The 20,514-nt window shown below is 35.2% G+C and overlaps 1 protein-coding gene across 1 annotated transcript in view; it reads left to right on the plus strand.

Annotated features, from left to right (window-relative positions):
• The first annotated feature begins 8,117 nt into the window (after positions 1-8,117).
• Ice1 (interactor of little elongation complex ELL subunit 1) overlaps positions 8,118-20,514 on the plus strand; it is a 43,577-nt gene continuing 31,180 nt past the window's right edge. The window contains exons 1-9 of the mRNA XM_048813972.1: positions 8,118-8,199; positions 8,746-8,780; positions 10,947-10,965; positions 11,767-11,878; positions 13,726-13,802; positions 14,926-14,963; positions 17,038-17,120; positions 17,328-17,367; positions 17,450-17,506. Coding sequence (XP_048669929.1) covers positions 11,801-11,878; positions 13,726-13,802; positions 14,926-14,963; positions 17,038-17,120; positions 17,328-17,367; positions 17,450-17,506 — 373 coding nt within the window. The 5' untranslated portion in view covers positions 8,118-8,199; positions 8,746-8,780; positions 10,947-10,965; positions 11,767-11,800. The remainder of the gene's footprint in view (positions 8,200-8,745; positions 8,781-10,946; positions 10,966-11,766; positions 11,879-13,725; positions 13,803-14,925; positions 14,964-17,037; positions 17,121-17,327; positions 17,368-17,449; positions 17,507-20,514) is intronic.

Raw genomic sequence — 20,514 nt, forward strand, 5'->3', positions numbered from 1 at the left:
AATCTTTCTTTCATGTCTTAATCCATCCTTTCCTTATTTTCTTTAGAAGTTCAACAGATACAGTTACTGCTTTTGCTCAGGTCATTGCTTGATTCAGAAGTGTATAGCTTGACTGCATTTTATACATCCCTTTTTTTTCTTCAGTCTCATAAATCACCTCATCTCTGTTTTCTCACCTCATTGATTATAATGGTTTGTCACTGATCTGGAGCCCAATGTCCATGTGGGTTGCAGTCATAAAAACCAATACAGTGATATGTAAATTAAGCAAGTCTGTTTTTCTTTTTCTGGTGGTACTAGAGATTGGGCTCACTACTACTGACCTACACCCTAACTCTTTTTTTTTTTATTGTTTTTTTTTTTTTTTTTAAGTTTTGAGACAGGGTTTTGCTACATTGCTGTGGTTGACCTGGAACTTGCTATCCTTCTGCTTCAGCCTCTTAAATTGCTGGGATTACAGATGTGCTCCACTGCCTAGCTAAATTACACAAGTCTTAAGTTAGATGATTTTAAGTCAGGCTGCTCAACTGGCATAAGTCACTTTATTTTGGTGGAGGAGAGGCCCTTTTTGCCCTACTTCACTGCAAAACAAAGCAATTGGACTTTCTTGGGAATCCAGATGAGAGTTTGAATATGTTCAGCTCATTGAACTAGATGAATTTAGTGAGCTAGGTGTTTGTTCAAGGGACAGACTGATCTTATATATAAACGTGTTGCTGGACTCCCATTGATAATTTCCAGAAGTTTGAACTTCATTATTTGGAACTTGAAACATTTTCCCCAGATATATTGATTTACAATTCATTCTATGGCAAGGAATACTTATGAAATTATAATTCATTTATTTATCCACTATTGATGTCTTTACCCCTGGCATGTGTAATGAAATGCAATCATGAGTAGAACAAATATGAGGCTTTACTCTATTTGAGGTTATAGTTGAGACCAAAGCAACCTCACTTATAAGTATGGTGTAAGTTTTGGTGGGAACACAGAAGAGGGCCAACTCTTTGGGCTTATGTGAATTCTGAAGGCCTCATTAGAGGAAGTGAATTCAAATTGAGGTCTGGAAGATGATTTGTAGTTGACCAAGAAGGAAAAGATGGAGGGAGAATCTTGTGGCAGAAGGAACAAGTTGTGCAAAAACTTGTTCAATCAAAAGCTTGAAGGGGAGAAAGTAGTGCGTGATAGATGAGCATGGAGCCAAGGGTGACTGGCATATTTCCTCAAAAGATGAATACTTCAGCATACAGCCTCTGCCCCTTGACATTAGCATCAGTGCAACAGTCCCATCCCATCCATTGGCCCATTCAGATTTTGATTACTGGTTCATGAGTAGCTTTTTCCTTTCTGGTTGATCCTCCTGTCAGGAATGCTATATTTCATTGTCATGGCTCTTTACCATCCTTCGTTTAGTCTTTGTCTTTCATGCTTGTCATAGTTAAATAGTAGAGCCTTGAATTACTCAAGGGACATTGGCAAGGCCTGAGACCATGCCCAGTTTCAATGATTTGCTAGCAGAACTCATAGGAGTCCTTATATAGTTAGACTCATGAATATGGATTATTGTACGGAAAGGAGACAGCAGAATTAGTAAAAGGAAAAGGTATGGAGTGGGGGGTGAAGTATGGGGAGTTGTCCCTTGACTCTCCCAGCAGAGTCAAGGGACAACATGTATAAAAGTGTTAACAGGGAGGCTTGTTAGAAACTCGGTGGCCAAAGTTTTTGTTGGGGACTGATCATGTAGGCACATTCTAAATTCCAGACTCCCAGAAGGAATGCAGGTGTTTAACATAAATTACATTGCACAGTTTAGGCACAGTGAACCACGGTGATTAGTTTGGTGAATAGTGGGAGGGAACCTTTCAGAAATCTAAGCTTCCAAATGTCAGTCAGGACGCACCTTGTGTGCAGGCCTTTCTAAAGGAGACGGCTCTCAAGCCTATGTGTTAATTCAGCTGCACACCCACTTTGAAACCAGGGGGCTGCTGTGGCCCACTTCTGGATGTGGGGGGAGCTGCAAGCATGTCTTCAGCCTAAAATGTCATTAATGCTGAGGCAGAAACGCCACTGTCCTCACTGTATTGTTGTCCCTTGGTTCATGTAGGGGTTGGTTCCTAGACCCCTCTGAATACCAGAATCACGTCCCTTACATAAAAGCACAGTATTTGCATTTTTCACATGTACACATCCTCTTGTATTGTTTGAATCACCTCTAGATTATTTATGATGCCTAATATAATGTAAATCATTGTTGTACTGTATTATTTAGGGAATAATGGTAAGGAGAAAGTCTGCACATGTTCAGTACAGATGCATTTTTTTCCCCCCAGATATTTTCTGTGTTTGGTTGAATGCACGGATCAGAACTCATGGATATAGAGGGCTAACTATATTTACACATTTTTCAAGCATATTTACATACTTTTCAAGCAACCTTTCTATCCCATTTTCATTTACATATTTACTCATTATCTACATTTGTTAACTTTTTGCCTAGTGTAACTGTTTTTCCAGCATTACTGGCCATCTCTTCTTTGTACCTGCTCAGCTTCTGCTGACTTGCTCCTCTCCAGGGCTGTCCTGCCAACCCCTCCTCACCCTGTGTTCAGCCACTGCATCGCTTTCACTTTCCCAAGGGAAGAAGGGATTACTGCAGCAGTACCCACAGTGACATATAGGAGGGTATTGCGTTGCTTGAGATTAAAATAGTCTGCTAAAGAAAAGGAGCAAATACAGATATTTTTTTTTTTTGAGAAAGAGAATGAAATGCTCTGGAAATTGTTTTAGTAAGTTTTATAACTTGAGGAAACCACCCAGAAGGCAAAGAAAAGCAAAACATTAACTAGTTATCAGAAAAAGAAGACAATTAGGAATAATTCTGAACTTTCCTGTAGACAACATAATATGTGTTGAGCATTGCAAAACTCGGAATCTGAAATCTAGAGTTTTGGAGCATTTCATATTTTGGATTTTTGCATTAGGAATGCTCACCCTGTAAAGTCTATGCAAATATTCTAAAATCAGAAAAACTTGAAATCTGAAACACTTCTGATCTCAAGCATTTTGGGTAAGGCATCCTCAAAGTGTAGGAGCTTCAGAAGAGGAGAATAGGAGTGCTGAGAGAAAAACAGTAATCAGACCCAGCACCTTCCTGTTTCCTAGAAGAGAGGAGTATTTGGACCTTCATCTCCTTCCATAGAACTTGGGCAATAGTGGGTTCCAGCTTCATTGGATGAGTGAGGAGGGAACCTGCATGTCCTCTACCAAGGATTAACCTGCTACATTCCCAGACTCATTGTATTGAAACGTTTGTTTTAACCAACATAAATGACATTTGAATCTGATTAGAAGAGGGGAGGAAAAAGAGGTGGCTTATTAGGATATTGAATTATCGACTGAGTTCAAACAGACATGCAACCAGGTCTTAGGAAATAATGTTAGAGATTAGAATGCTGGAGAATAGTAACAAGAAGTCCTTCCCCCGACATAAGAGTGCTGTTTTGTGGTGTTTTTATTTTTATGAGAGTTATACATGACTGTAGTTTAGAAAGACAACTAGATGCACAGGATTCCTTAAGATAGCCTGTAGCCCACGCATCCCTCCTTTCCAGGAGACACTATTCTCAATTGCTTGCACTATGTATGTTTTATGATGAACTTTCTTAGTAGTATGGTTGTATTGCTACTTCTTGTTTTTTTTTTTTTTTCTTTCTTTCAATTTTAGGCATATCTGTTGAATTTCTGACTTTGGAAGGTGAGGGTGGAGCTTTTTCACTACCCCACCCTCTGCCATGCCTGCACATATCCTGCTCCCCATTCTCTCAGCATACTTAGATTTCAGATCAGTATTTGGTTGTGACATTTTTATGACTGCACATTAATGCAGAGGGAAGCTCTGCTGGTGTACATTATTACTTTTTCTGCATGGTTTCTTGTTTTCTCTAATAATTACATCCGTAGTTCAACTTTTTATCTTGAAAATATTAATGCATGCTTATTTTGCGCCAGGGACTAGATTGAATATTTTTTATGGCCCATCCCTTTCAATCCTGATAGCATGCCAACCATTTAACTTCTGCATTTCAGTTTCTCCATCTGCAAAATTGGAGTTAGTACTGAGTCAGGGAGAGGTTAAATAAATTTGTCTAAGGTCACTCAGCTAGAAAGTGGTTATGAAAGAGGAATTTGAATCCATGTGTGTGTGATTCTAGGGCCAGACCTTTCTTTGATGTTTCTAGCCTAGGACTGACATTACTGAATGGCATCTGGAAGCAAGGTGGCGAAGATGAGATAGAATAGTGAAGAATTCAAAAGAGAATGTTGTGGGTGGGGGGAGGCAGAGTCACTTCTGTTCAAAAAAATAATAATTTATATACATCACTCAAAATAACTACATGCACATGCAGTTCTGTGCTAGTCTTGTGTGAATACCGTTTAATGCTTTTATGTCCACTGGCATTTTCTTCCCAAGGAGAAACTTCTTTCCTGCTCTAATCTGGGGCACAGCTGCCTTCCCAGGGCTTCTCTTCATCTCCATCTCTTGCATGAGCTAGCCTTTCCCTTGGCTTCTTCCATTCTTTTGGTGGAGTATGTTCACATCTTTCAGTATCTCCCTGAAGCAAATTTGTGGAGACTATTCAAATTCCCAATATTTATTGTAGAGCATTTTAAATTTTCCTTCAAAAATGTGGGCTCACTTTCTAGGCCTCTGGTTCCAGTGTTGCTGTGAAGGCTGAAGCCCTTCCAATTCTAGATTCCTGGTGTGGGACTTGCTTCACTTTTCTTTGGGATTCTTAGAGGCTCATTGCCTTGTCTCTAATGTTTTGACATTCAGTGTTGACATTTCATGGTTTGGATCTTATTTGAATCCATATGCCTAACCTTTTCAATTTGGAGACACCTGGCTTTGGTTTTTCTCTGACTTTTTTTCATTTTCTGTCTGTAACTCTTATTGTTGGGCCTATGGACCTTTATGACACTGGTTAATTATTTTTCTTTTTCTTTCTTCTTTCTCTTGTCTTTGTTTTTGCTTTATATTCTGGGACCTTTTCAATTTTATGGTCAGAGCTTTTTGAGTCTTTAATTTTTGCTTTCCTGGTTTTAATTCAGTGATGACAGTGTTGTCAAAATACAAATTATCATAAGATTTACTCTTTAATGTTAGCAGTGAATGGTTTTAAGTGTATTTACAGAATTGTGCAGTCATCACCACTAATTGTAGAATGTTTTCATCTGCTCTCTAAAAGAAATCCTACCAACTGGTGTCCCTTGCCTCCTTCCTTCCTTCAGCTCCTGGCAGCCACCAGTATACTTTCTGTCTCTGTGTGTTTGTCTGTAATGGACAATCATTATAAATGGAATCTTAGAATAAGTGTTCTTTTGTGACTTGCTTTTTTAACTTAGCATAATGTTTTAAAGAATCGTCCCAGTTTTTCATTGTCAAACAGGATTTTATTATATGACTATCTACGTATAACGTTTGTTTATCCATTCATCTCTTGATGGACATTAAGTTTATGTTCATATTTTGACTAGTGTGAATGATGCTGGTATAAATGTTAGTGTTTAAGTTTGATGTGGACTATGTTTTCAGCTCCCTTGGGTGTGTATCTGGGAGAATGATTGCTAGATCCTGTGGTAATTGTTTAATGTGGAGTACTGCCAAAGGGTTTCCCACAGCAGCTAAACTATTTTACATTCCCACCAGCAATGTTTGAAAGTTCCAGTTTCTCCACATCTTTACCAACACTGTTATCCTTTTTTAAATTTTAGCCATATTATTGGTTTTCATGTTTGAATTTAAGAGCTCCTCCCCAGTTTCTAAGAGTTCTCTACGTTCTTTAAAAGTAGCTTATAATTTCATGAATATCAGGTTGTATTAATAAATAACTATAAAGTTTTCTGTCCAGTTTTTGTTTACTTCAAGCTGCTTTTTCTTGTTTTGGTCTCTTTCATATAGAAGCCTTTTGATTTGTGTTCAGAAGTCCTCAATTATTCATGAATGGTTCCTAATAGGCTGGCTGTAAATTGAGTATGTGAGGCTTTTGGACCTTGCACAGTTTTGCAGGATAGTGGCCTGGCCATTTGTTGAGGGAAGAATAGCTAGTGTTAATAACTGCAGATCTTTTTGAGGGAAAGTGCCCCCTTCTACCTGGAGGACAGAGGACTGTTTGCCTCTGTTCTAGAGCTTACTAGTGATAAACTGGTGGCCAATCTCAGATTAGTGTGCTTAGGTTTACTTAATCCCTCTGCTTTTGGTATGGTACCTCTGCCCCAAGCGTTCATGGTGTCCCAGAGACCTCCTCTTAAAAGCAAGCTTGCTGCTGGATTGTGGAGGAGTTGTTTCCTGAGGCTTGTTGGAGAGTTGGTGATTGGGATTCAATGCTTAACAAAAAGCTCTGATTAAGAGCCCACTTTAATCCAGTGTACTTTGATGGTAACCTGATTGGATCTGCCAAGACCTTATTTCCAGATTAGGTCATTCTGAGGTGGGCAGGACTTCAGTATGTCTTTTGGGAGTGGGGCATTCAACAGCTAACAGATGGTGACTAACAGTTCTCCACTTAGCAAAATATTTTTCATGCATGAGAAGTATTCATGCTTTATCTCCTTCTCACACTTTTTGAATAAGGAAGAGGTATCTAAATAATTTTATGAGTTATGCATAATATTATTAGGAATATGAGACATAGTGTAAAAAAATATAGACATATCACTCTTGAACATATTTGACAAAAACAACCTAACTAGTACAATGGCACATTGAATCTATCAAGATAGTTGGAGTCAGTATGGTATTCTTTTGCTTTTATCCTGGGAAATGCAAGACTACTTCAATGTTAGAAACTATTGTAATTAATCCACTGCAATTAATAAGTGAAAGGAGAAAAATGTACACATTTAAACTAAATAGATACCTATATATTTATTTGCTAAAGTTCAATACTCAGACATGGTAAAATCTTTTAGCAAACTATCTGTAGAAGTTTTCATGACGTGATCAAAGTAAAAAACCGGTAAAGCAAACTTAATTCTAATTTAAGACAAGGATGTGTACATAGTATTCTTCCCTATACTCACTATTTGGCCTTGTGCTGAGGCTTTAGTGAGTTCAGGAAGATGAGGGCAAGCAAATGAGGCATAAGCATGAGTTAAAGGAGGGATAAGACCATTGTTGTAGATGTTGTAATTATTTGTATAAAACATACAAGAAAATTTTCATTATTGCCACAAAAATCACAGTTGTCACTCAGGTAGAGAGCTGGTAAGGCTGCTGGAAACAGAAACAATGGGTGGGGATGGCTCACCTCTGGAGGGTGGCCTGCTGTTAAACATTGCTAGAGTCTGTCTTAGCAATGCACTGTTTGGACTTCATCCTAAAAAAAGTAGAAGAGTCTCATAAAGAAATGCACAAGGAAATCTACTGCATGCTATTAGGAAAGACTTGAAAGTACTAAATGTCCTTTATAGAGACTTGATAAATTGAGGGCATCCAAGTGTGCTTACATGTGCTGCAACCACTTGGAAAGCTAAGAAAATACTATGGGATTATTTCTTGTGTGGAATATGGAAAAGCTAACATGATTGTGTTCTAGAATAAGTTGTTATCCAGGAGTTCATTTGAACAGGGTAACATTTTTTAAGTTTGTAGCAGTAACTTAGAGCCATATTTGTTACTGGTCTGTAAGTTCTAATGTGGATCCTTATGAAATAAGTTTTCACTTACTCTTGGATCCATTGTAATATTCCAACTTGTCTCTCCCATGTTACTTTTTGTAATTTTTTACTTTTTTAAAAATTGTACATCTTTTTGGGTAGTCTTAAATCCTTTCATAAACCATTTAGGGTGAAGAATGATGATCAGTTAATATTTATTGAACTGTGATGCGGTGCACACTGTTAAAGCTTCTTTACAACTACTTTTTTTGTTAAAGGAGTGTTAGTGTTTTGATAAAGATGTTTGAGGGACAGCATGGGCTGGAAACGTGTGTTTACATAATATAAATACTAGGCTTGCATTTATAGGTTTACGTAATATTAAACCAAACATTTGTATTTTCTCATAAATATCATAGATGTTTAAAGTAGTTGAGTGTGATAGAAACCTAAGTAGCTAACTGTAGCTTTTTTCTTTCAGAACTTAAATGAATATGTTGATGCATTGATTACCTTGAAACAAAAAATTATTAATACAGAGTAAGTATATTTGCATACATTTGGCAGAATTTTGTAAGCCTGACAAACTGAAGTACATGGAAGTTTTGGGCCCTGAGGGTTAGGCTATGAGGTACTCATTCTGGTAACATTTCTGTGAGTTCTCTCAGCAACTTGAACCTTTATTTAGTGGCTCACAGGTCTTTTAAACAAAGCTCCTGGGTAAGTAGGAAGTTACTTTTGCTGGATTGGAATTTTTTAAAAGCTGTTTTGTGTTTTCAAAATCATTTTAGCTTTATGCTGAATGTAAAATTTTCTCACAGTATTTTATAGCCATGATTTCAGATTTACTTTTTTAATGCTATAATAGTCTTATGAAATTTAGGCCACAATGCTACTTTGATCAAAGTGATTTTTAATTAAAAGCTCATATTAGTGCAATGCTTTTGAGGTATTTAAGGTAACACATTAGCATACATTGTGTCTGGAAACCCAGAGGAGAGTCAGCTTTGTATGATTTGCAACATGATTTTAACATAGTGTATTTTCTAAATAAAAAGAATAACGTAATTCTTTTCTTTGTTACAGTAATTTGCTAACAGAATACCAGAAGAAATGTGATGATATCCTTTTACTGTTTATTTCTTTTGAATGTTTAGATTTATTTATATATAATAGAGATGTGAAGACTGATCTTTTTAATAGTTATCTTTTGGAAGGCAGAGTTTCCAGGCTCAAATAAAAAGTGTTTCTGATGGGCATAATTGACAGCTAGTCCTTTTAGTTCTAAGACAAGGAGATTTAGCAGCCTGTTTTGTTTCTATTACTCTGATTTTTTTAAGGTATTATAAGCTTTGTAATACCATTTTTACTGAGGATGTAGCATCTTAGGATATGTTTTGACACTTAGGAATTACTTTCTGAATATTCCTTTTGAATCTGCAAAAAGTATACTCGAGAACATTCAAAATGTTGGGAAAAACTTGTTTAATTATTTTGTGATTAATAGAGAATTAGTGTGTATATCAAAAACCATATAGAAATAATATGATTTTTATATTCATAAGGAAATTCTTGGGCTTAGAGTCAGTTTGTTCAATAAATATTTACAAAACACCTGTAATTTAGTTAGCTCTGGTTAAATATTTTCTTAGCAGACAGAGAAAGGTCTGTATTACTGATCTTTCCACATCTTTGGTGATAACACTTGCCTTGATTTAAGTCTCTCCCATAAAAATACAGAATTTCTCCCATGAAAACAAACATATATGTGCCCATAGAGATCATGATACTTCAACTTTATTTTCCAGGTTGGGACAGATTTCTGCTGTCACAACAATTGAATCTCACGTTATTTTGACAGCAACTTGAGGCCTACTTCAGTATTATTTTTGGCATACTGAATGTAATTGTGATCTCCAATTATTTATTTGTATTCATATCATGATATCTAATTTGTATAATTAGAGCAAGGTAATAGTATTTAGATTTAGTTTTAGTGTTTGAATTTTTACATTAAAAATTGGAAGTCACTGAAAATTTCTCATGCTTCATTTTGTGAAACTATTAATTTGTTTAATTACAAATGCATAAAAATCACAAGAGTAATATGTTTGATTTTAAGAGTGGTACAGAAACAATTATCATAACTACTTCTAGATTGCTAAATAGAAAAATAGATGAGCAGCTTCATATGTGTGTATATTAGTCAGTTTTTCGTTGCTGTGACCAAAATACTTGACAAGAGCAACTTAGAGGAGGATAAGTTTAATTTGCTTTACAACTTAAAAACCCAGTCACACATTTATTATGGCTTTTTTCTATAATTTGCTTCCTTTTGCTACTCACATAGCAACAGATTTTCTCTTTTTTTCCCCCTCAAGATTAGAAAGTTATATTTTTCAATAAGTGGGCTCTGATAAAATCAGCATTATTCAGTGCGTTATTTTTTTTTTTTTTATTCTGACCATTTTATTGTCTATCATTGCTTCTTTCCAAAGGACAGGAAATACATTGTTTTCATGACTTTTTAAAAATTTTTTTTTCAAAGACTGCTGTAATTTAGGAAGAGTAAAGTGTACTTCTCAACCTTGAGAACCTTAAGATGCAGGAGCTGCAGATGTGTTTTTACAAATATACATACACGTGCTATGCTGGGCTGTGAGTAAACATGGGAGTTGCTAGGAAGTGAAACTTCAAAGAATTATTCTTTGCTGTCTAAGCATATTTACTAGCAAATGAAATTGAGGTTATCAAATTGTCTGAATTGTAAAAATGAAGACCCATATAGATTTTATAATCTCTCTGTAGCTTTTGTGGATTTTATGTTCTCTTTGTATTTCTTTTCTAATTACTCATTAAGGGTAGTTATGTGATTTTTGTGAATTATATAACTCTTGTCTGTTGCTATTATTCTCTGAGTTATTCAAGAAATGAAGGGCAGGTTATTGGGAATTCAGATATATATGGAATATCAAAGTATTTTCTATTTACTGGTTAATGCTTGGTCTTTATTCTTGTAATTTAACTCTAACCAATCAAGTCTTCACAGAGCTGTTTTTTTTTTAGAGAAATAGGTATTTTGGTAAATAGGAATAACTCAGTAAAAAGACATTACTGTGTTACAAGTAGAAACTTAGATGTTATTTTCTCGGGTTTATGATCTTTCTTGTATGTTCATTGATTATAGATTATTAAAGATAACTGTAAAATGAGTTTTATCTGATACTCACCTCTCCAGGTGAGTATCAGATGATAAAATTCTCAGAGTTTTCTTTAATAAGTTTTACAGCTGCAGTTTGCAAGAAGGTAAGCCAACCTCTTTTCATAGTTGGTGATACCACTTGTTTGAGTGTTTGATTTGGAATAGGTATTTGTAGGCCAGATTTTAAACAGAATCTAACAAAACATACCTAGGATTGATCCTAGGTATAGTATGTTGCTTTATTGCTCATAATAAAAGATTTGCATTTTTCTGCCACATCATTTGAATGGATTTACTTAGGTCTTAAGTTGCAGCCTGGTGTTTCATCTTTTCATTGACTTTTGCTGACTACATTGCAACTGAGATGAAGCTTATTCTCAAATTACTGTTGTCCACATGAATTTCACTTTTTAACATGGTTGTTTATCTAGTGTTATTTTATACAATCTAATTACTTATCTAATTACTTTAGCAATATTTCATGTTCTGTTTACATTTGTCATTTAGAAGAAGGCTCAAGTGTGGTTTTAACCCAAATTCCAAAATAGCCTATCACTTAATTTGAATAAATAGGGATGCATTCAAGATTGGAAATGCCATGTTTGCAGACAGTTCTTGAACACATTCTCTAGCAGAGAGAAGAGGCTTCCAGGGAGGTCTACTTGTACTTGTTTCCCAAGTTGCTTTTTGATACACTTTTAACAAAAATAGACTGTTATTTCTAAGAAATTAAGCAATATGAAGATCATATTAGTTTAAGTAGGTATAAATGGTAGAAATGTATTTAAAAAGATTATTTTCTTTTTTTTGGTTCCAAGTTAGAAATCTCAGATCATCAGTATAGGTGTTCAGCAATTCACTGCAGATTCTCTTGTGTAATGACATTATTCATTGTTCGTTTTTAGAGAAAATAGTACTTTACATCACCAAGTGGAGCAGATGCTGCAGAAAATTTCTCCTCTGCAGAAGTGTCAGGAAGAACTAGGATCTTTAAAAGCAGAGCTAGAAGAGAAAAAGGTAACTACTATCATTTCCTATAAAAGCCTATTGTCAGTACATTAATTCTGTCACTGTAATTGGTAAAAGGGCACTTTTAATGTGTTATCAAAGCAAATAAAAGTTAATATATCACTGTCCTTAGAGAACACTGAACTGATTGATTAATGGCTTCACAGTGATTACTAGCTCTACAATACTGTGTTAGTTCCTTATGCTTTCTGAGGGGCTCCACTAGAGAAAACTGACAACTGAGTGTTTTTATGTTTGTTTTTTTTTAATGTGTCCTACGCTAATTCAATTTTTCCCCTAAATGTGAAATAATGTGCAAAAAATTACACTTAAATCATTGTGTGTGACTGAGAAAGTGGGAGAGAATTTGATTTCATCCAGTAGTGCTGGACAGCCCAGGGTAGGACTCAGGGTTTCTGTTTTAGTATGAGTGAAGATGTCCTATAGAGAACTCACTCTCATGGTTCATGAACTAATCAATGTACTAAGCAATGTCTATATATCCTTTTACCACTATTACCTGGTAGTTTGGTTTGGTCCTGATTTTAGATTTCTGTTCTTGTAGTTATGTTTGGTTCTTTGTGGTTTCTCATTGTCTGTGAGCAGTGCATAAAGTGAGAGTCCTTTACTAATATTCACATGCTCTCATAGGTAAGTGTTGAGGTTAGAAGGTACTTCCTGTTTGAAACAGTCTGATACTATTTATGCAATGATTTGAAGTCTTGGAAAAAAACACCCGTTTTAGATATAAAACTCTGATAAGGTTATCCTTTCATGGAGTTTATTTTCCTTTTCAAAACCCAGTTTCCTGGAAAACTTTTTTTTTAAATACCTTAAACTTAGGATAATTTTCTGTATAAATATACCTTTTACAAGAACCTTAAAAAAGAATTCATGGCTACTACAGATAAAATTATTGGAAATCCCACAAGTCATATGGTTTACATGAGACAGATTGTTACCACCCTGGAGTATTCTCCCCTTTCCAACCCATGGCTCTTGTGTGAGAGTATTTGTGCCTTCTGGTCTTTCTTACGTGGTGCTCTTTCACTAGAGACATGTAGCTATCTGAGCTCTTATGTACTTGAATGATACATATTTATTTACTGTTTTTTGTAAAAATTCTTCATTCAACTATGCAGTGAAAGTTGAACAGAAACAGTTGCAGTGTTCAATTATGTCTATCTGTGATTATAAAACCTATGTCTGAGAGGGAACCTTGGAGTCAGACCTCAATAATAAAACTCTTAATTACGCTCTGTGACTTTAAAAAAATAAATTCCCCTCAAGCCCTCAGACTCTTTTGAAAAAGGCCTCTAGAGCTGGTGCGATAGAGAAATATATATAAATATATATATGTATATAAATGTCACCCTCAATTACAGAGTCTTTCCCAGTCCATAGGGCTGTCAGGGTATATATATTAGAGTTCACACATTTTTCCCAGTTATCATTAAGTATAGTATTTTGTTTTGTATTTTTTCCACAGTAGTACTAAAACTAATATTTACTGAGCTCTAAATTTCTTCAAAGTATATTGAATTTTATTGTTTAAGACAAGAATATTAGCTATTTGATATTTAAACCAGTTATTAAAGGGTTTGGAATTGTCTTAAAATAAGTTATTATTTTGTTTTGTAGCTTTTATATGAATGTATTACCAATTATATGTATTAAGAATCTAATTAAACTTATTAAAATATTCAATGAATTATATTTGGTTTCCTGCTGAATATATCTATTCTTTTGGTTAATTTCATACTGTGAAAGGATGATAGTTTGACTTCTCAAGATCAAAACAAGTTATGACCTATTGTTGCTACTTTTATTTGGACAGTTTTTGTTTGTTTCTTTAGAGTTCTCTAAAGTTATATCAGGACACTCACCAGGAATATGCTCGTGTAAAAGAGGAATGCTTGAAAAGTGATGCACAGTGAGTAGTTTTAAAATTACTATAGAAATGGGGTTTTCATATTTGAAAGTAGATATTCCATAAATCAGTAGTATTTCTCTTTTCTCAGTCTTTGGATTTTTTGGCCATGATTAGCTATGTGGTCTTGAACTAGTTGGTCTCTCAGCCTTGATTTCCACCTTTGTAAAATGGGAATTGTATCTACTTTGAGCAATTATAAGGAAGATTAGAAGGTCCTGTGTTAAAGTGCTGCAAAAAGAAGTACATAAAAGTTTTTTATTCTGTACACATGCATGTGTGTCCGTGTGTCTATTGACTTCTTTCTTTGTGCTGATACTTCAATGGGTTTCAAACAGAATAGACATCTTTATTACCATTAATGAAAAGTGCTGTTAAAAACATCCCTTGTGGGCTGGGGTCATGGCTAAGTGGTAGAGGCTTGCCTTGCATGTGCGAGGCACTGGGTTCGATTCTCAGCACCACATACAAATAAATAAGATAAAGGTCTATCAACAACTAAAAAAAAAATAATAAAAAAAAATCCCTTGATTATTTTGACATTCAGTACCACACAAAACAGTCGTGTGAACTGTGTAGACAGTGGTTTACTGTGTAGATGTGATTCAGCAGTGACTCAGAGACTCTTTCTCAGGGGGTTACCTTCCTTTTTGGCTCTTAGGAATCCATCTTAGAACTGGAGAGGGTCTCCAGCCTCTGCCTTCTGTCAGGTTGCTGTGTACATACAGTTAACTGCACATGCTCCCAGAGAGTAACATTGACCAGTGCTGACCCTTGGAGCCCGTCTGGATATGCTGTCAGCTCAGCTTCTAGATGATCTTACTTCCTCTAGGGGCAGAGTCTGAGTAGGTCCACAACTTGTTTTTCATATGGAAAAGACAGAATAAAAAAAAAAAAAAATCCATTTTAGAACTACTATACATTAAATGGAATACCATTCTTTCTTAGGTTTATTCTATCAGAAAAATTTATGGTAATTTCAGTTATTGATAACTTAATGCTAATTGTGACTGAAATAGTCTGTTAGGCAAAGCTCAGTAATTTAAAAAATATGTTTCATAAATTGTGAGGCTTTGTTTCTGTCATATTATTTTTCACTTTCTAACTTATAGTATTTTATTATTAGGAAGAAGAAACTCGAAGCTAAGGTGAAGAAGCTGGAAGGTAAATGGCACTATTGTTACCTGGCTAGTGAAACCCTTGCTGGCTATTTCAGATCCCTGGTAATAGGGTGAAGCACTCGATCAAATGGTTGAGTTGTTGTAGACTTGGATGGTACATCTCTGGGTCATCCCTAGATGAGAGCAAGGGTCTGTTCCTCCCAGTAACCATATCAGAAGTTGGAGATGGAATGTGGCAGTCCCTGAAAGGGTATTATACTCAAAATAATAGCACCCTGCACTTTTTGTTGTAAAAAGTAGCAACTAATGAAATGATTTAATTTTGAAAGTTGAATCCTATGGACTTTCTTATTTTCCCCCCATGATATAAGAACAGATACTGGGGCTGGGGATGTGGCTCAAGCGGTAGCGCGCTCGCCTGGCATGCGTGCGGCCCGGTTTTGATCCTCAGCACCACATACAAACAAACATGTTGTGTCCACCGAAAACTAAAAAATAAATATTAAAAATTCTCTCTCTCTCTAAAAAAATTAAAAAATAAAAGAACAGATATTGCTTTTAATATCAAGAAACTCATGCATTTATGATACATATAGGGAGATTTCCATGAAATCCTCTTCATTACGATTGTCCAGTTTAAATCTGGTAAATTTAAATCATTTTAAATCTCCACACACTCCACAGTTGTTAGGTGCTTCTACTTCACAAAGAAAGTGCAGAGTGCAGTTTCTTAGGTCTTCATGTTTCAGCTGATAACCCTTCAGAAGTCAGTGGGAGTGAAACTCAAGATCTTTTTGTTGGCTTTTCCTCCCTGCATTGTGCAGTGGGACATGGACCTAATGCACAGTAGAGACAGACAGCTTCTGCTGTTTCCATCCGTGCTTGTGGTCTTCCTTCAGTTTCATTGTGGCTCTAGTAACCGTCTTATCTGCTGTGGGTTTCTGACATTATAGTGATTGTGCCCTGCTTCAATGATGGTGCATTTTCACTTAGAGTGTGAGTACTAGTTTAAATTTAGTAGTCCCAGTCATTAATTTATCTAGATTAAGCCAAATGTTTTAGACTTATTCTATAAATGTCTTGGTGACATGTTCCTTAGATTTGATTATTGCATAAACATTGACAGTTGGCAGGAAGGACACTGCTGTGTTCTAAGTCTTGTCTTTTTCTTGGTGGTGTGTGGAGATAAGTGTCTAAGGAAATATTTTGAGAAACATGAGATGCCTTTGAGACTCCATATATAGCTATGAAGCAAAATGCAGCGTTTTTCATGTAGAAAAACACTTTCCCCTAGTAAATGATAAGACATAATAAAGATTACTGAGGAAAGAAATACTCGAGCTTGTTAGCATATTGTTACTTTGTTGTTTTAGGGGATTTTGCTTTTTTTAGCAATTGTGTGTGAGTATATCGGTGTAAAATCAGTACTGGTCAGATTGTTAATAGTGTGGAGTATTTGTTATTTCAGAATGAAGGATTTGGTAAAAATGCAGAGAACTATAAATATTCCTAAAGAGTAGATCTCCAACAAAGATATTTGGCATTAGGATTAGTTAACTTGTTAAAGGGAATTCCAGGAAGTGATATTAGCCAAATTATATAATTGTATTGTGTGCATATGTGAATATCTAATAATAAGTTTCCCAATTATGTATGAGTATCTTGCAGCAATAAAATAATGTGTGTGGGGGAGGGAATTCCAGAAAAGAATAACTATCTCCAGTAAATATCATGAAAGCTGCCCCCTTTTCTTCTTCACCAGATAAAGAGAATGGTATTAATTAATTCTAAGATCACAGTTCTAAAATCTCAAAACATCACTGCTAATTATTGAAATGAAAAGAGTACAAGGTACCATGGCATCTCCCCTTATGCATTAGATTGAGGCCCTGCCCAGAAGGGTTTGGAAAGGATTCTTAAGCCCTGCATCAATTTTATAATCTTATAAATAGTTAAAGAAAGAAAAGTTCCTCTATTAGCCCTGACCGATAAAGTATTTGAATACTTTAAGAAATGAGAAAATCTCATACTAGATCAGATCTTGAGTAATCCATTAACGCTAGCAGTAAAGGTAGTAAATTATTTTTTTGTTTCTTTATTATAATTTTAAAATACAGAAGCTGCTGTCAAGCAAACTCAAGACTTCAAACAACTAAGAAATGAAAAGAAAATACTTGAAAAAGAGTTTAAGAAGACACAGGTACTATATAAAACAGTGTGTTCAAACTTGAAAATTCCTGGTTTCGGGGCCTGAGTGGGTGACTGTTGTAACAGATCTGACAGTCAGGCAGAGGCCACCTAGGGACTATAGGCACGTTGCCTGTTAAGTTATACCTGTTGTACATTTGATCCACCATATTTGCACTACTCATCCAGCATAAACACTGTTAGTGTTTTATTTTCACAGGAAAGACTTGACGAATTTTCGAAACAGAAAAATGAGAAAGGTGAGTATTCAGTTAATACTTACTTAAAATTTCTATATTGATATGCAATATTTTAAAATTATTTTTCCCCACATCTTTTTAGAATTGAGACATATTGGAACACAAATTTCAAGTGATTCATATGGAAGCATAGATAAAAGTGAGTAGACTGTGATTTTTGCTTCAATTTTGTGTGCTAGTATTAGTGATTTGGAAGATTCCATGTAGCTCTAACATACAGCTGTAAAAATATCCAGGATTAGTATATATTTCATGTTAGAAGAAGCCATGTATTTGGGGTTGGCGTTAGTCAATATATATTTCTAACCAATTTTTTATCTTCTAAAAAAATACAGTGATTAAGGGATACAATGAAGAATGTTGTTTGGGAAAGGAAAACTATTTAATATGTATAGTTTCCACAGTTTTCAATAATTAAGTATTCATTAGATTACAATTTATAGGTATGAATAATAATTAGGTTCTCACTAGTTTGCAACTTATCAGATTAATTTTTTAAATATCCTAGGTGCCAAACATAAAAACATTGTTAAAGTCAGGCAGGAAAACCATAGTGTCAAAGCCCTATTGTATATTTACTGAAAACACAAAAGAGTTTAAGGAAGAAAAGTAAAATAGTGGTAGCCATGGAATTGTTGTAAGGGAAATCCAGATATGTCACTACACATTTGTACTGGGTGCCTCATTTCTAGATGAGAAGGCATAATGACAATTGAGAGTGAGAAATTGGGAGTTTTCATCTTAATACTTCTGTTTACTACTTGGCTCTTTGCCATTTACTTCCCTTTTTTCTCCTTTTAAAAAGTGGAGGTTATGAATTTGAATTTCTACTTTTATAAGTTTTTTGTGGAGTTGAAATTAATGTTTATTAATTAAATGTAGTCATTTTCATCATACTAATGTGGATTTTTTAATTAAAAACCTCTAAGTGGAAATAATTGAAGACCTTTAAATTTTTATGTATAAGTAAGCAATGTCTCTTAAGAATTCACTTTTATCCCTTTTTCCCTTTTCTTTAATTTTCTTTTACCTTAGAGAACAAGTTCACGTTTTCCTTGGTTTAAGGCCATTAGCTGTTCATACTTTCCAGTTGCCTGGGCACTGGTATCACATATATGCAATCTCTTGTGCTTTTGCTCGGTGTGTGGAGTGTGAGATGGAGTGATGGGTATTGCTGAGAGCAATCAAAGATCCAGAGTATTGCATTGTGCTTTCCCAGCCAACAATCAGCTGTTGAATTTAATCATATTTCCTTCTGGACTCACAGATCTGTGTTAGGCCTTTCTATTCAAACATGGTCCTTCTACCCACTCCTTTCAGTTTTCTATCCTACATTTCATCTTATTTTTTTCAAAGAGCTTATTGCTCTCTCAAAGTTATTTTATGTTTTGTTTTGATCCTCTCTAATAATGAGGGCAGGGATATTGTCTATTGTACATTGTATTTTTTCCAGGTAAATAAATTAATGAAGTCAGTTGTGAACTTTGATGTATTTATTTCTTACTTCTTAACTGAATCCTTAGCACTTTTCTCTATTAATATTGAATATTTGACTGCTGGAAGAAATTAGCAAATTAAATACTAAGAAATATTGAGTTGGCATCACTTTAAAAAAGGCTTCCTGAGTGGCACTTTGCCTTGACTTCTTTTCAAATTCCAACAAAAATGACCTAAATGAAAAGTAGTTTGCCTGGATAGTTAAAAAGTTTACCATCAATAGGGTAAATTAATGAGGAAGATGGAAAGCAGATGGTTACAGTTGCAGGCTGCAAAAAGCAAGTTTCACTGCAGAAGCCTGGAGTTTCCCTTGATTGCTGGGGTAGAAATAGAGGTAGGAGCAGGTCCTTAGCATTTGCAAGCCATTGATAAAAGGGTAAAGGTATGACAGCCTTCTCATTTCAAACCTGTTTCTGGTCTTTGCCCACAGACTGAGCCCCAGGTACAGATTGCTGAAATGGTAGCTGCGTCATAAGACATGCCTGAGGTCTGTGGATATTAGAACATTGAGTAGTTGTGGCTGCTTTGAGCATTAGTCACTCTTGTTCCTAGTAAATAAGATGGTAATGCACTCCATGTAATCCGCACAATTGCATTCACTCACCTCTGTCCCCAAAGGCAGGGTCATGAAACAAGAACCTGCACTTACTGCTAGAAGATCAGGACTACAAATGTACATAAAGGAATACACTTCTAAAGGTGTTCTGCCTACAACCTTTTCTAAAACCTTGACAAAAAGAAAGGGAGGGACAAGGAAGAAAGGTGCCAGAAGACTGAGGAAATAATACTAAATCATGAGTGAGAAGAAAAGGTTAAAAACTAAATTTGAATTCTTAGAGAAAATCTAAGATCATATCCACAGGCTCCCTCTGTGGATCTTGGAAATTAAAAATATGATTACAGAAATAAATCTGCTAAATAGGCTAATGTTGAATGGATAGATGATTGAATTAGTGAACCCAGAGATTAGATCCAAGATGTCTCTAAGGATGTAGTACAGAGGGTGTTAGAAAAATATAAGAAATTGAAGGATAAAGCCAGATGTCTTAGTATTCATCTCCTAGAAATTTTCAGAGGGAATCACAGAACCATAAGGAGGGAAAGAGATCAAGAAGTAACAGAAGAGAAAGTCACTGAACAGAAAATATTTTTATGTTCATTCTGTTGGGGCCTCCCAAGTGTAGAAAATGATTTTTTAATATAAATTCCACCTCTGACATGTTTGTAGGATATGTACCTAAAATAAATGAAACAAAAAGTTTGAATACAGAGTGGCAGGAAAATGTCTTCCAAGCAGTGCTCTCAGGAAAGCAGTAACATAAGAAAATATTTCAAGCTTAGAAACACATTTACATAGATTAAAAGGGAATGTTTAAGTTGATTAACACAACTCATTAAGTGGACACTGTCATGTGTCTAAGAGCATGAAACTATCAGTAAAAGAGCTTTTGGGAATTCTAGGAGGAATAGCCACATCGTTTGTCATCATGATCAATTTTAGTATGTTTCTCAGAAACAGGTGAGAGCAGACAGGAGATGGAATTATGACTATAATTAAATGTGACTCTGCAGACTGCACAGTTCTTTAGTATACTTCTCAGACATTTTAAATTGGCTAATACACAGCAAAATAACTCCACAATTTAATGA

The sequence above is a fragment of the Marmota marmota genome, unplaced genomic scaffold (assembly GCF_001458135.2).
Source record: "Marmota marmota marmota unplaced genomic scaffold, marMar, whole genome shotgun sequence".
Lineage (NCBI taxonomy): Eukaryota > Metazoa > Chordata > Mammalia > Rodentia > Sciuridae > Marmota > Marmota marmota.